General features: G+C 45.9%; 2 protein-coding genes across 2 annotated transcripts; one reads left to right on the top strand and one right to left on the bottom strand.

The window, feature by feature from the left end:
* Positions 1-2463: 2463 nt before the first annotated feature.
* LOC109484078 (transcriptional regulator ATRX homolog) lies at positions 2464-7930 on the bottom strand. Its single transcript, XM_019787290.1, has 7 exons — positions 7777-7930; positions 6987-7214; positions 6216-6450; positions 5823-5944; positions 5371-5443; positions 4864-4983; positions 2464-2801 (listed from the first exon to the last, which is right to left on the bottom strand). Exons 2-7 carry the CDS (start codon positions 7205-7207, stop codon positions 2634-2636), a joined length of 939 nt encoding a protein of 312 aa, XP_019642849.1. The 5' UTR covers positions 7208-7214; positions 7777-7930; the 3' UTR covers positions 2464-2633.
* A 3090-nt stretch (positions 7931-11020) lies between these two features.
* Positions 11021-13425, top strand: LOC109483993 (formin-like protein 20). The gene has a single exon (XM_019787149.1). It carries the CDS (start codon positions 11338-11340, stop codon positions 13423-13425), a length of 2088 nt encoding a protein of 695 aa, XP_019642708.1. The 5' UTR covers positions 11021-11337.

The following is a 13425-nucleotide window of genomic DNA, read 5'->3' as shown; positions in this document are numbered from 1 at the left end:
AGGTGTTGTAAAATAAGTACGGGGAAACCAGTGGTATTGAGATTGTACTTTCGTGTTGTATTTTAATAAAAGGTTCAGAAACAGAGTCTGAATTTGTCATCTGAATGAACAACCATGACATTCTTAGGCCACACCAGTTTAATTTGTTGCTTCTCGGATCGCCCTGTCCATTTTTTTCCAATATGCTAAAAAAAATTTTTTTGGTTCTAAATTAACTTCAAAATGCTCAATGAAAGACATATTTTGGCCCCAACGGTTGAAAAAAGTCCTGTTCTTCCTAGTTTTTAAGTTTTTCAATGTAACAAGGCAATTTTGTTTCATTACAAGTTCAAAATCTATTGTTTTCAATATAAACCAGCCTGGTATGTTCACTTCATGGCTGATATTGTAACATTTCTGGCTATCATAGGATGCCTTGGCCTGTTTTTTGTTTTTTTTCGCCCTGTCGCTCCTGATTTTTTTCTGAAAAAATCCGAGAAACAACAAATTAAATTGGTGTGGCCTTATCTGCAATCTTGCTACATTTGACATGGTTCCATGTAATGACATGTACAACATGTTTGTTGAAAGTATTTGTGCACAAATAAGTGCTTGTCAACCTGATGATGGAATAGGCTTCAACTTGATGTTTTATTTTGAATTATTGATCTTCAATTATTAGCATTTGGAGCAAGTTGATTTTACTTTTGCAACAAGCCTTTTTACCTCCAGAACAAGATAGCACATCCTTGTACTGTACTAAAATTAAATATTGACGAAAATCTGGTAAAACACAATCTAAAACCAGTTCAGTTCTGTCTTTCTTTCTTTTCAAGAGCTTAGTGATATTCACAGAGCACCATGGTTGCTGTCATTTTCTAAGGTACAGTAGGATGTTCGTAGCTTCACCAAACTAACCAAACTCTAGATGCAACAGGAATGGTAAAACTCAAATCAAAGCTACTATTGCCAAACTATCCCGGATACATCTATCTTGGTTCTGTCAAAACATAGGTGTTAACTTTCCTTTAACTTTAACAAAAGGATGACATTATCATCTGTACTGTGGCTCAGGTCAAACAAAGCACCACAGAAATGCATGTAACAGCCACACATATGGTAGTTACTTATTATATGTTTGATCGTACAGTATTAGACAAACCTACCAGTAAAGTTTTAGGACATTTACATGATATACAAGTACAAGTACTACCGGTAGTAAGTATAACATTATATTACAAACATTCAAATAAACTGAAGGCTATATACATCTTTGGCATTAGGTAACTACTGAGACTGCATTCCCAAGTTAACAGAATAAACTGAAGAAAGCCCCTGCAGCATATAACGTTACATGTAAGCTACCGTGGGTAACTTCACTAGTACAAATACACTAGTCATAGCTGTACATGTACAATTAACACAATATTTGTAGAAACAGTTGACAATGTCCCAAGGAAGCATTTCCTGCCTTGCCAGTCTAAAATCCCAAATATCTTGAGTTTCATGCTTGAACTGAAAGCTAAAATTATAACAAACTAAATCACGAACAATGTGCCCTAAGAGTCCTAAATCATCAGATCTGTTCTACAGTAGAAACCAGGTTTTTGCAGCATTAGTCGGTGTTGTATTGTAACTGGACAGCCTCAAGTTCAATGTGACTTAAGATATCTTTGGGCAGTATTTTTCAAGATTTCTTTATGTCCTTCCAAAGTACATTTTCGTGGCGATTACTCCGAGCCAAAAAATTCCAAATCTACAAGTTTCGTCCTTAATGACAGAAAAGGTCTCTCGTGCTCTATGCAAAGCATAAAGGGTTTGGTGCCCATGTCCATTTCCGTAGCCCTTGGGCGACACACAGTTGTGCAGGGCACTACAGCAGGGGGCTGGTCCACTGGTAGTGCTGTGTGTTTGACCTTCCCACATTCTTTCTCATATGTGCTGAGTGCTAAGCAGAGAAAGAAGTGTGTACCATTTTTTAAGTCTTTGGTATGACCTGGCCGGGGTTTGAACTCACGACCTCCCGGTTACAAAGCAAGCACTCTACCAATTGAGCTAATGTCAGAGAAAGCTAACATTGATGACTGATGACATGATCTGGACTTTATCACAGACAACATGCCAGAGTCCTAAATCATCTGGCACTGGCAACACATGGAAACTTAAAAATGTACTTCAATATAGAAACCAGCCATTTTCATCATGGCGAATAGCACAGGTCTGTGTTGTAGTGTAACATCATTCCTTATCTAAAAGTTTCGTCCTTACTGACAGAAAGCTAAAACTGTACTTCAGTAATAGCCTCTACCAGGCTTGAGGGCGTGGCTGGAAATAGTAGAAATTGGCCAAATAGAGAGATATAACACGCCAAGGGAGTTTAGCCATCCAGTTTACAGTTTGTGGGCCGGCTACTTCAGTAAAGAAACCAGCCATTTGCTGGTCTGTTGTAGTGTAACTTCAGCCTTAAGTTCTATATGACTGTACAATGTAACTTGAGTTTTGTTGTGATTTCTTTGCGTCCTTCCAGAGTGAGTTTTCGTGGCGATTACTGCGAGCCATAAAATTCCAAACCTACAAGTTTCGTCCTTACTGACTACAGCCTCAAGTTCTATATACAAATAACAATGTAACTGTGAAGTTTTGTTGTGGCATCTTTAAGACTTCTTTGCGTCCTTCCAGAGTGAGTTTTCATGGCGATTACTGCGGGCCATCTCCAGTAGAGCTTGCATCTTCTCCTTCTCCTTAGCCTGGTGCTCGCGGACTTTCTCAGACGCAGCCTGGATCTGCTTCTGCCTCTTCTCCTCAAGCTTTCTTTTCTTGGCCTGCAGTGGAAGAAATACTTCTTTTCAGGCCACACCAATTTAATTTATTGGTTAACGGATTCGCCCGCTTCGTTTTTTCTGATTTGAAAATAAAAATAAAAATTCAGAATCAACTGCAAAATGCTCATACTTTGCTCTGAACAGTTGAAAACAGTCCTTTTCTACCTAGTTGTTACAGTCATTCCATCTTTCAATGCAGAGGTATCATTAAAAGTTCAAAATTCATTGTTTAAATTTTGAACCAGCCTGGTGTGTTGACTTCATGGCTCCTATCGTACCATTTTGGGCCATAATACGATGCCTAGGCCTGTTTTTATCTTTATTTTTTTCGCCCGCCCGCTCCATTATTTTTCTAGAAAAATCCGTTAACCAAGAAATTTAATTGGTGTGACTTAAGAGGCTATTCTTCCTGTGGTCTACACATTCATATTTACGTACATGTATTACAAACGTACAAAAATAACAGTACATGGCAAACTTTACACAATTCACTATTTACAATCCAGTACTTTGCTAGTTGCCGCCTAATTATGTTTTTCCACAACTGTGACATCCTGTACATAAAGCACTTTTTCTGAGAGTTTGATTTTGGTTTTGGTAGTCTGATTTTGTTTGTGCTGGTTGAACGTGTTTGAATACTTCTTTTCAGTGTGCAATATTAGCATGGTAAATGCACATTTGGTGAATACCTTTAAGGCCAGATTTGACAGTCACATGGAGAAATATCTGGTTGAATACAACTACAGGAGTCTAGAACCTCCACCCAGATCCACCATGCTATGGACTGAATTTATCATTTTAAAGGTCTTTCACCGCTGTCTCCCACTACAAGCTACTAGAACTAAAATCATACCTTACCTGTAAATGTGCTAGTAATCAGACCCACATATCATCCTTCCACACAACATACTAATAAAAGATACGCCAAAAAACAGTACTCAAACAACTGGATATGATTTTGGAAATGGTCAGACGTTTCAGGTAGCGTCCACTACCTTTTGGCACATCTTATTACCTAGATGTCTAACCTTCACTGACGGAAGTGGGAGAAATACCTTTTTTTTCAGTGTTCTGCAATATTGCATAATGTCAAAATATTGTTCTGCAATTCGGAAATACTTTCTGCAAACAAACACTAAAACCCATAGGACATTGCATGCTGGCAAACATTTTACATGCAATAGGCCTGATTTTTTTCAGTCTGCAAAATTGCAGGTTGCTTATAATTATATCGTCTTCTAGCCTGGGTGCCATCCTCCGAAGTTTCCGCTGGCTCCCTAATGTAGCTGGCTACTATGGAGGACAGCACTCAGGCTAATATTCTGCAATATTGAAAATTTCTCTGTAAAGTGCCTGGGTGCCATCTGGAACAGCATACCAGAGGATGCACAGTGTGCTCCATCAGTGAGAACTTTCAAACAAAGAATACGGTAGTGGAGAAATTTGATTTGCGGACTGATTTGTGGACTGTGATTTTTTTGGACAAGATGTGATTATTATGTTAGGTATTTAGTAATTTATTTTTGTAGTAATTCGAATTTTATTTACTTATTTATTGTGTTCCCGTAACCCCCCCCCCCTCAACTGGACCTCTGGGAAGAGCAGCTAAGGCCGACAGGTAGCCAGCGACAATAGGGAGCGAGCAGAGACTAAGGAGGATGGCACGCAGGCGAGACAGCAGATTGGTATTTCTAACCCCGTATCTTTATCTTCGGTGTAACACACCAGCTTCGCTGGCACGCCGCGCGGCAGCAGCTAGCTATATCACACCGAACGACTTGTTACACTCGACCTTTGCACATTTGATTGCAGGAGTTGTTTAAAGCTTTCTAGTGATGATGCCCCAACTGTGCTTGGTGGCAACGAGTTCCAGTCTATGATATTTCTGGGGAAATACGAGTTTTTGAATACCTCAATTCTTGGTTGATAACTCTGATATTTGAAGGCATGACTGTTTCTTGTTCTTTTCTGGGCTGGTATCAGATACTTAGTGGTTGATACGACCACCAGTTTATTAGTCATTTAATTTTAGTACATCATGCACAGTCTGGACATTCTGTACCTGTATCTTGGCCAGGAAGTTGTCTCCGCCCATCAGGTAGGACTCGTCCTGTGCCGGTGCGCTTGCGGCGGGCGACGGCCGCTTGTGTGCCTGGACTGCAGGTCTGCCCGTCGGGGATTCCTGTGGGGGGGGGGGCGGCATGGGACCGATCACTGGACTTGGATCCGGACTTGTAAGAATGTTTAGTCCTAAAAGTCAAGACTTATTACCATAAAAGACCATTTCACATACACCTTTTCTTTCCAAACCACCTAAAACCTTCCGTAGATCGCAAAATCTTTGCTGCAAAATGAAGAAAACATTGTCTCCGCCATTGCCATCGGGCATCGTCAAGTACTGGCGTCCATGTTACGTGGCCAAAGTTTCACCCAGACAACATTGCAAGGTTGCCAACATGTATACGTCATGGGTTTAGGTCCGGACTTACAAGTCCGGAACTGAACCTAAACCTCTGGACTTGAATCTGGACCTGAACCTAAAATTGGGTTTAGGCATATGCAGCACTACCTGTGGGGGAGGAGGCATGGGTCCGATCACCGGCCCGATCAGGCGCTCGCCGCCCTGATGCTGACTCGGCGTTCTGGAGAAGAGAGAGAGAGACTGGTTTATTTGTGCCTTACAAAAAGTACACAAAAGCCTGTAAGCAGCCATATTTGGCTGAGTTGGGAAGGCTTTAAAACACAACACAAAATGCGCTTATAGATTAGCTATTTGATAAAGATTCTTTACATTTGATAAAAACCTATTCGTTACATATCTAGTTTACATTAAAAATTACCACACGTTAAAAATACAATAATGCAATATAAAAACAGTTGATTGAATGTTTCTTTCAAGTTAAAATTACAGAAATAGTCTAAAGTTATAATATGCAGGGTTGTATATGTGAAACTGATGAAGTGAATCATTTTTCACCATTCAAAAGCTTAACACAGTACGGCAGAGTAGTGTTCAAGAACCTGGAGAAACTGGAGAAACTTCTCTCGGCCGGCGCGGGAGACTTTCCGAACGTAGAGAACCCGCTGGTGCCGGACGCGTTGTGCTGGTCAAGTTCGTCCTGGCTCCCGCTCCAGCTGCGAACCTAGGAGCACATTCGCACTTACAACATTATTGAAATATTCGTCGGTGAAGGTTAGACATCCAGGTAATGAGATACGCCAAAAAACAGTTACTCAAGCAACTGGACATGAATTTGGAAACGTTCAGACGTTTCAGGTGGCACCCACTACCTTTCGTCAGGTTTCAGGTAGTGGATACAACAATAAACAAACAAACAAACCTGCGACCCTTTTGTTTATGATTATGTTATGTTTATTTTATTTCTTTGATTATACGCGAACAAACAAACAAACCTGGGAGCGCGTGCCCGCCACTCTGTCCGAGTCAGCACTGCTCAGGGTGGACGTAAACTTCCACTTGTAGTTCGTCTTGGACGAGGCGCTCGTGTCCAGGTTGTCCATCCCCTTGTAGTACTTCTTGTCCAGCTTCTTCTTGTTCCACTTCTTCACAAACTTCTTGAACAGCTTCTTGGCCTGCGGAGACTTCAGCTGGTCGAAGTATTTCCCCTTCTTCTCATGCAGCCATGACCTGAAATGAAGAGAAACCTAGACTAAAGGGCATTGTGAACGTGATCTCAAACCAGTGTAGCTCACTGAAGAGCTAATCTTCCACTGGTTGTGACAGAGAAGACAGACATTATGTTCAGTATTTACAGGTTTATTGCACCAGGGAAATTCCCATAGCTCTTTTCAACAAGCACAGTGAACAGTGGATCACAGCTTAAAAGGACTGCAACCCTAAATAGTAGCGTGCATGTTGGGTGAGCGACAACAGTCGGGATTCGAACTCCCAACCTCTTAGTCCAGAGGCAGGATCGCTATCCGAAGAGTGGTTATACCTGCTATACAGATACAGAAGCTGGTGTGTTACGCCGAAGGGCAGTTATACCGGCTATACAGATACAGAAGCTGGTGTGTTACGCAGATGGGCGGTTATACCGGCTATACAGATACTGAGTACAGAAGCTGGTGTGTTACGCAGAAGGGCGGTTATACCGGCTATACAGATACAGAAGCTGGTGTGTTACGCCGAAGGGCGGTTATACCGGCTACACAGATACAGACCTGAACTCCGCGTTGCGGCTGTAAAAATCGTCCATGGAGATTTTCTCCTTGTTGGACTTCTTCTTCTCGCGTTTCTTCTCTCTCTTCAGCGCCTTCTTGACGCTGGCCGGGGTGTCCTGTTTCGTCTTCTTGCTCTTCTTGAGTTGCTCCTCCTCCGAGTCGGACCCTGAGGAGCTCGAGACGTTGGAATCCGAGTCGCTGTCGTCCTTGTGCCTGCCCATCTCAGAACTGTCAAGAAAGTGTTGAAGATGAATATTATCCATTAATAGTTTCATCAGGTTGGTAAGACACTGAGTAAAGAAACTCTTTTTACACAACCAAGTCTTTTATTCTGCCAAAGTTTCGGTGACCATCTGTCACCTAAGGCCTTCCTCAGGGCAATTTGAACCAGTCAGAATTGCCCTGAGGAAGGCCTTAGGTGACAGACGGTCACCGAAACTTTGGTAGAATAAAAGACTTGGTTGTGTAAACAGAGTCTCTTTAGGAGAGACTTTTTAGGAATAGACTAATATTACAGTATACTGTACTGATCACATTGTCATTGTTGTCATACACTGCACCCTGCCCATCTCGGAACTGTCAAGAAACAGGCCTTAAAATTAACTTTTCTACCAAATATCAAGACAATCTGTCCAAGCCTACTCGAGTTATTGTGTTTACAGACACACACACACAGACGCACACACTAACCCAGAGAGGGAGGGAGGGGGGCGGTAACTCTTACTCTACTTGGGGCAACGTGAAGTTAAAACGATGCGAACGGAAATTATATAGTAAAGGTAGTCGTCACCTTAGTCTTGATTGTCGAATAAGTCCACAGGGTGAATCCACAAGTGCTCTGGTCTGCAAATACTAGTAGTAGGCATATGCCGGTTCGCTTGGAGTTCAAAAACGACGAAAATACACCTACACATGCGCACGGGACGCCGGGATGACCTTTGACATTCGGCGCGCGGGAAATTTGAAATCCGGACTCGGTATGTGACGTAATCACACGTGTACGCCACCTTACTTTAAAACGTCAAGTTCAAGATTCGGACATAAGAGACAAGCTTGGCTTTCGTGCAGCGTCTAACTTTTTGGTTAGATATTTTTTTTGTAAAGCGATTTTAAGGGAAGACAAAATCGGTGAAATATGAACTTTATCGGCCGCGCCTTGCCTTGCGCACGTTAAATAACGATGATGGGCACGCCCAGCCAAAACCAGTCAATCTTGAAATTGGCTTTTGCGCAGTTAAACAGTCTTGACTACTTTTTTTTATTCATCAAAACATGAAAAGATAACAAGAATAAAAAAAATTCCGGCCAAAAATAAAACTGCTACTAAACCACAGGACTAATTTTGTATTATGTTGTCAATGAGTCTAACATGAATGAATTGTTAAATAAAGAACCACAGCCTATGTAAGGCTGCCAGTGTTTTTATCCCCAATAAACCATTTCATCATCATCGTTATTGTTAATTTGCGGCAGTACTTAGTGACGTATACGACAAGCCGGCACATGCTGGCTTTTGCGGAATTTATGAACAAGGGTGGGGAAATGGATACAGACTGGCCAATTTGATACTGTCTTACCCCCACCAAAAGATCTGCTTTTGGTGGGGGTGGGGAAATGGATACAGACTGGCCAATTTGATACTGTCTTACCCCCACCAAAAGATCTGCTTGGAGATTAGTCGAACCCCATAATAGCTAGCGTAGTAGTAGAAGTTTTTTCCAGACAGTTGTTACCTGTCTCCTGTTACTGTATTGCAATGAGTATTATACTTGATTGTAAAAGCAATTAGCCTTCGGGCATGATTTTGCAAATAAAGTTTCGTTATAAAGCGTGGGCAGACATCCGCCCGCTGGCAGAAGTGATGTCATCAGAACGATCCAGAGAAATGACGTGGCAAGGCCGGAACAACACATCACGGCTAGCCTCCTCTGCAGACGTCTAGTGGGGCAGCGGTTCAATTTTTTGTTTTGTTTTTTTGAGAAGGCCTTGTTCCACAGAAATGTATCACCCGCGCTAGCAGATGCCTGACTCCCTCCGCGGCCACGGTAAAACTCTCTCTGACACCGTGATTATAGCCTCTACCAGGCTTGAGGAGGCGGCTGGAAAGAGTAGAAATCGGCCAAAATAGAGTTCTCTCAACGGCCAAACTCCCTTGGCATGCTTATCTCTCTACTCTTTCCAGCCGCCTCCTCAAGCCTGGTAGAGGCTACCGTGATTAGAGAATCTTAGCCGTGTTACTGTAAACAAGTGCGTATCACCCACCCCCCCCCCGCCACCCCAAGAAGTCTGCGAAGGAGGCTACAATCTCTGGAGGCGTGACCTCGGTTCACTCCTATCGTACCAAGGACAGGGTCAAATACTGGGTGGCGCAGACTTCCATAAACGTTTATAACGCGCAGCTGCGCCCTTCTCAACATCGGGGTGATTCATTGGCCTTCTGATGTTGAGGGACAGGGATAGCCTCTACCAGGCACCGCGGATCGCTGGAAAATGGTAGTCTCCACCAGACTTCTTTTGCGGGGTGAATAAATCGTAGAATACCGAGATCTCACAGATTTCTCGGCGGGGAAATGGAGCTTCTCTGGCCAGCTACCTTCTCTGGCCAATTAATACCCTTTTAGGCCGATTTCTACGATTTATTCACCCCGCAAAAGAAGTCTGGTGGAGACTAGGAAAATGGTAAAAATTGGCCAATCTCCAAGCAGATCTTTCGGTGGGGGAGACAGTATCCAGTTATGGCCAGTCTGTAACAATATCACCGGGTGGGAAATTGTCCCAGACTGGCCAATTAGGCTGGCCACTGTCTTCCCAACCGAAAGATCTGCTTGGAGATTAGAAATTGGCCAAAATAAAGGGAATAGTATGCCGCGGGAGTTTAACAGCCGGCAAGAGAGGGCACATTTTGCGACCCACGGCCGACTCCCCAGGTATTCCCTTATTTTGGCCAATTCGAACTATTCATGCCCGTAGCCAGGGGGGGTTGGAAGAACCCCCCCCCCCCACAAGGCTCAAAGGTCCACACTTTTTGGTCCACTTTTTATGTAAAGGTCCAAGATTTTTCTTGAAAAGATGGACTGGAATCGTAGAAAAACTGCTCCCTTTGTGATTGAATAAAAATTTATCTCTTATTTCTTGGAAATCCTCTCAAAAATGCACGAAATGTCATTTTAGAAGGTTCATTTTTCAAAATTTTCCGGAGGAGCATGCCCCCGGACCCCCTAGGAACCTCGCGCCTTCGGTCCCCTCATGATCAAGCAGTGGGAAGAACCCCCCATTCAAAATCCTGGCTTCGGGCATGCTATTTTTCCAGCGATCCGCGGTGCCCGGTAGAGGCCAGGACAGGGAGAAGCGTTGTGAATCACCGTGTGTGAATGGTTGTTTGATTTATCGCAGAGCCGAACACGTGCTTCAGATGCCGAATGGGGATGCGAAGTTCTCGATCGGCGTGCTTCACGCAACTGTCATTGCAAATTCTCAGAAAAACATCGTGGAAATGAGTCGCGATTGACTGAGCTTTTGGCAAATTTCCACAAACGTCTAGTGTACCAAGTGCATCCCATTGCGTAGTTTGCTGTGAGATATTTGAGCAATAGATTTGATTTCTCATCAAAGAAAATATATAGTATGTAGTTAGATGATCCTCTGATGTGTAATTGTATCATATCACACACTGACGTTGCAGGAGTACTCCATTGATGTCTGCAATTGGCAGGCCCTTTATTTTTAGTACAAAGGATATATCCGATGATCGTGAGTAACTAAAACTATATTCTACTGAGTGAATCATACAGTTTGAGGAAAAAGATGCTCAAACCGGACAAAGTACTAATAGCATTTCCCTTAATGCTCATTGCACACTTGGTTCTTAGTAGTCGTTACTCTCCATACTGAGTTTAGTACAATTTTATGACTTAAGAAAAAAAACTACAAAGATCGCCATCAACATGTACAGACCGTGACAAGCACAGCTATCTAAGCTCACGTTAGTTTCGTTTCATCAGTTCATCTCCAATATTAAACGTTTATCAGTGAAGCACACATGATACACCCCCAGTGGCTGCCACATACTCCAGATGCCACTGTGCCTCCATGGCGCAGAGGGTATTTGTGGCCTGACTTCGCCCTCCTATGTACAGTACGCAATGGCCAAATAAAGCAAGGCCCCTTCTATTTTCGTCTGCATTCTAGAAATATCGGCTCCTCTCCCACTGCCGGAATCCGCTCCATTGCTCGAAGCGGCCAAGTCCGTGGCGTTTCACAAAAACCGGACATCTACAGGAGACCGTCTTCTGCATTGTGGACGGGTCTCGTCTCTTCACGCCGACATAGATAGTGGACCAAATTCTCAGCCATGTCCAGGGGGTTCGGATCGTCCCTGTCCAGCCGGCCAAGGCTGCAGTCGCGACTTCTGGACGACGACTTCTTCGATAGGTTCTTCGAGCGGGACGACGATTTCTTCAGGGACGACTTTTTCCAGCGCGACGTTCAAAAGGAGGACGACTTGTTCGGCGACGACTTCTTCCAGAACGCCTTCGACAGCCTGAGAAACGAACTCGTGCCGAAGCTTGGCGCCAGCGCGTTCGGACAACTGTTCAAGGATGCGCTGCACGAGCGGCTGGAGGACGACGGCGGCGGAGAAATCAGCGCCGTGGAAGCGCCGCAGATGCCGGTGGAGGGGACGTTCGTTGCCGTTCCCGAGAGAGGTGTGTACGAGCTGATCTTGAACCTGAGAGACTTCGCTTACGGAGACATCGACGTGAAAACGTTGGACAACAAGCTGATCGTGCACGGCACGCAGCAGCAGGACTCGGCCGGCGGCATGCAGGCCAGCCGGGAGTTCAGCAGGGAGTTCACGTTACCGACCGGTGTGGACGCCCTGGCCCTCACAGCCTCCATCACGGAGAAGGGCGAGCTCTCCGTGGAAGTGCCCATCCCGACAGACCACAAGCCCGCGCTGCAGGAGCACGCCGGGCCCCCGTCTTACGACGAGATCCAGAAGAGGAAAGAGGCGGAGGCGAAAGCGTCTGAGAGCGCGTTCGACGAGCGGGACCACCCGCCGGATTACTGTTACGGTCAGCCGCCTTCTTACGACGAGATCACGGGAAACAACGCAGCGGCCGCTACGGCGAGGGAAGAAGTTCAGATTCAACCAGAGGTTCCGAAAGAGAAAAAGAGGTCCCAGCTGTTCATCGAGCTGTCCTCGCCTACAAACAACCACCAAGCAGCGCCGGAGAAACCGCAGACCCCACCCCCCAGGATCAGGACGCCCCCTGCCCCCCCACCCCGGGACTTGACCCAGTCGCAGGTCTACGCGCCCGTGCAGGGGAAGGTCACGCCGCCACCTGTGATTTCCGAGGCAACCCTGCCGCCGCCGCCGACGAGAAAAGTGCCGCCGCCGGTGCCTCTTAAAAACAAGACGCCGTCGGTGAGCCAAGACATTCAAGCGGCGCCTGCTGCAGTTTCCACTCCGAAACAACGCAGCCCGCCACCGACTCAAACTGCAGCAGTAACATCACCTGTACCGCCACAAGTCACTCCTACACAGCCAACAGGAGCGTTTGCAGCGGCATTCGAGGCAACTGCAGCGACAAAAACACCTTCACCAAAGCCACCGTCACCCAAGGCTAGTCCCGTGGAAAGAGCACTGCCACCGCCCAAGTTTGCACAGGAATTTGAGGCCCCGAAACTACCATCGCCTGTTGAAAAAGCCCCGCCAGCGAGAGTGGCCCCCACTCCAGTTTCCCAACCATCCAAGCCACCTGTTACCCCAGTATCCCCCTCATCAGTACCACCACCTGCCAGAATCCCTCCATCCGCAGCATCAGCAATGCCATCACCTCCTCCATCCGCAGCGTCAGTGATGCCACCACCTCCTCCATCCGTAGCCATCAGCACAAAACCACCAACACCAAAATCTCCACCTGCAGACACCACAGTACTACCTCCTCCCCCATCCCCCGGTACCCTCCCCTCTCCTCCTCCTCCTGAGGACCTCAGCTTCCCTCCTCCTCCTCCAGAGGCAGACTTTCCTCCTCCTCCTCCACCTGAACCATCCCTCCCCTCCCCGCCTGCCGCATCATTCCCACCACCCCCTCCACCCATGGCCGCCATGGCACCACCCCCTCCCCCTGGGGTCATACCTACACCACCCCCACCCCCTCCCCCTGGCAGGGCGGGGGCAGTCCCCCCACCCCCTCCTCCCCCACCCATGGTAGCAGCTCCTACGCGTGTGCTCAAGCTGCCGGCCAGAAAGCCGCGACCAAAAGTGGAGGTGAAGGAGCCTGAGCGCGAGCGGAAGATCTTCACGAAGGGGTGCGGCGGTGGGGAGATGAGCTCCGCCAAGAAAAGGATTGGGCTGATGTTGGACGATGTCCTCCGCAGACATAACGAGAAACACGCGGGAAAACCACTGATGATGCAGGCTAACAGGAGGGTATGA

This window comes from Branchiostoma belcheri, unplaced genomic scaffold (genome assembly GCF_001625305.1).
Source record: "Branchiostoma belcheri isolate BF01 breed outbred unplaced genomic scaffold, Haploidv18h27 scaffold68, whole genome shotgun sequence".
Taxonomy (NCBI): Eukaryota; Metazoa; Chordata; class Leptocardii; order Amphioxiformes; family Branchiostomatidae; genus Branchiostoma; species Branchiostoma belcheri.
The sequence above is the reverse complement of the archived record's forward strand: the minus strand, read 5'-3'. Positions and strand labels throughout refer to the sequence as shown.

Excerpts from the sequence above, each read along its gene's own strand:
- LOC109484078 (XM_019787290.1), bottom strand. The coding sequence starts at position 7,207 with ATGGGCAGGCACAAGGACGACAGCGACTCGGATTCCAACGTCTCGAGC. Across the intron at positions 5,444-5,822 it reads AGTTTCTCCAGTTTCTCCAG|AACGCCGAGTCAGCATCAGG; the intron begins GTTCTTGAACAC and ends TCTCTTCTCCAG. Across the intron at positions 2,802-4,863 it reads ACTTCCTGGCCAAGATACAG|GCCAAGAAAAGAAAGCTTGA; the intron begins GTACAGAATGTC and ends CTTCCACTGCAG.
- LOC109483993 (XM_019787149.1), top strand. The coding sequence starts at position 11,338 with ATGTCCAGGGGGTTCGGATCGTCCCTGTCCAGCCGGCCAAGGCTGCAG.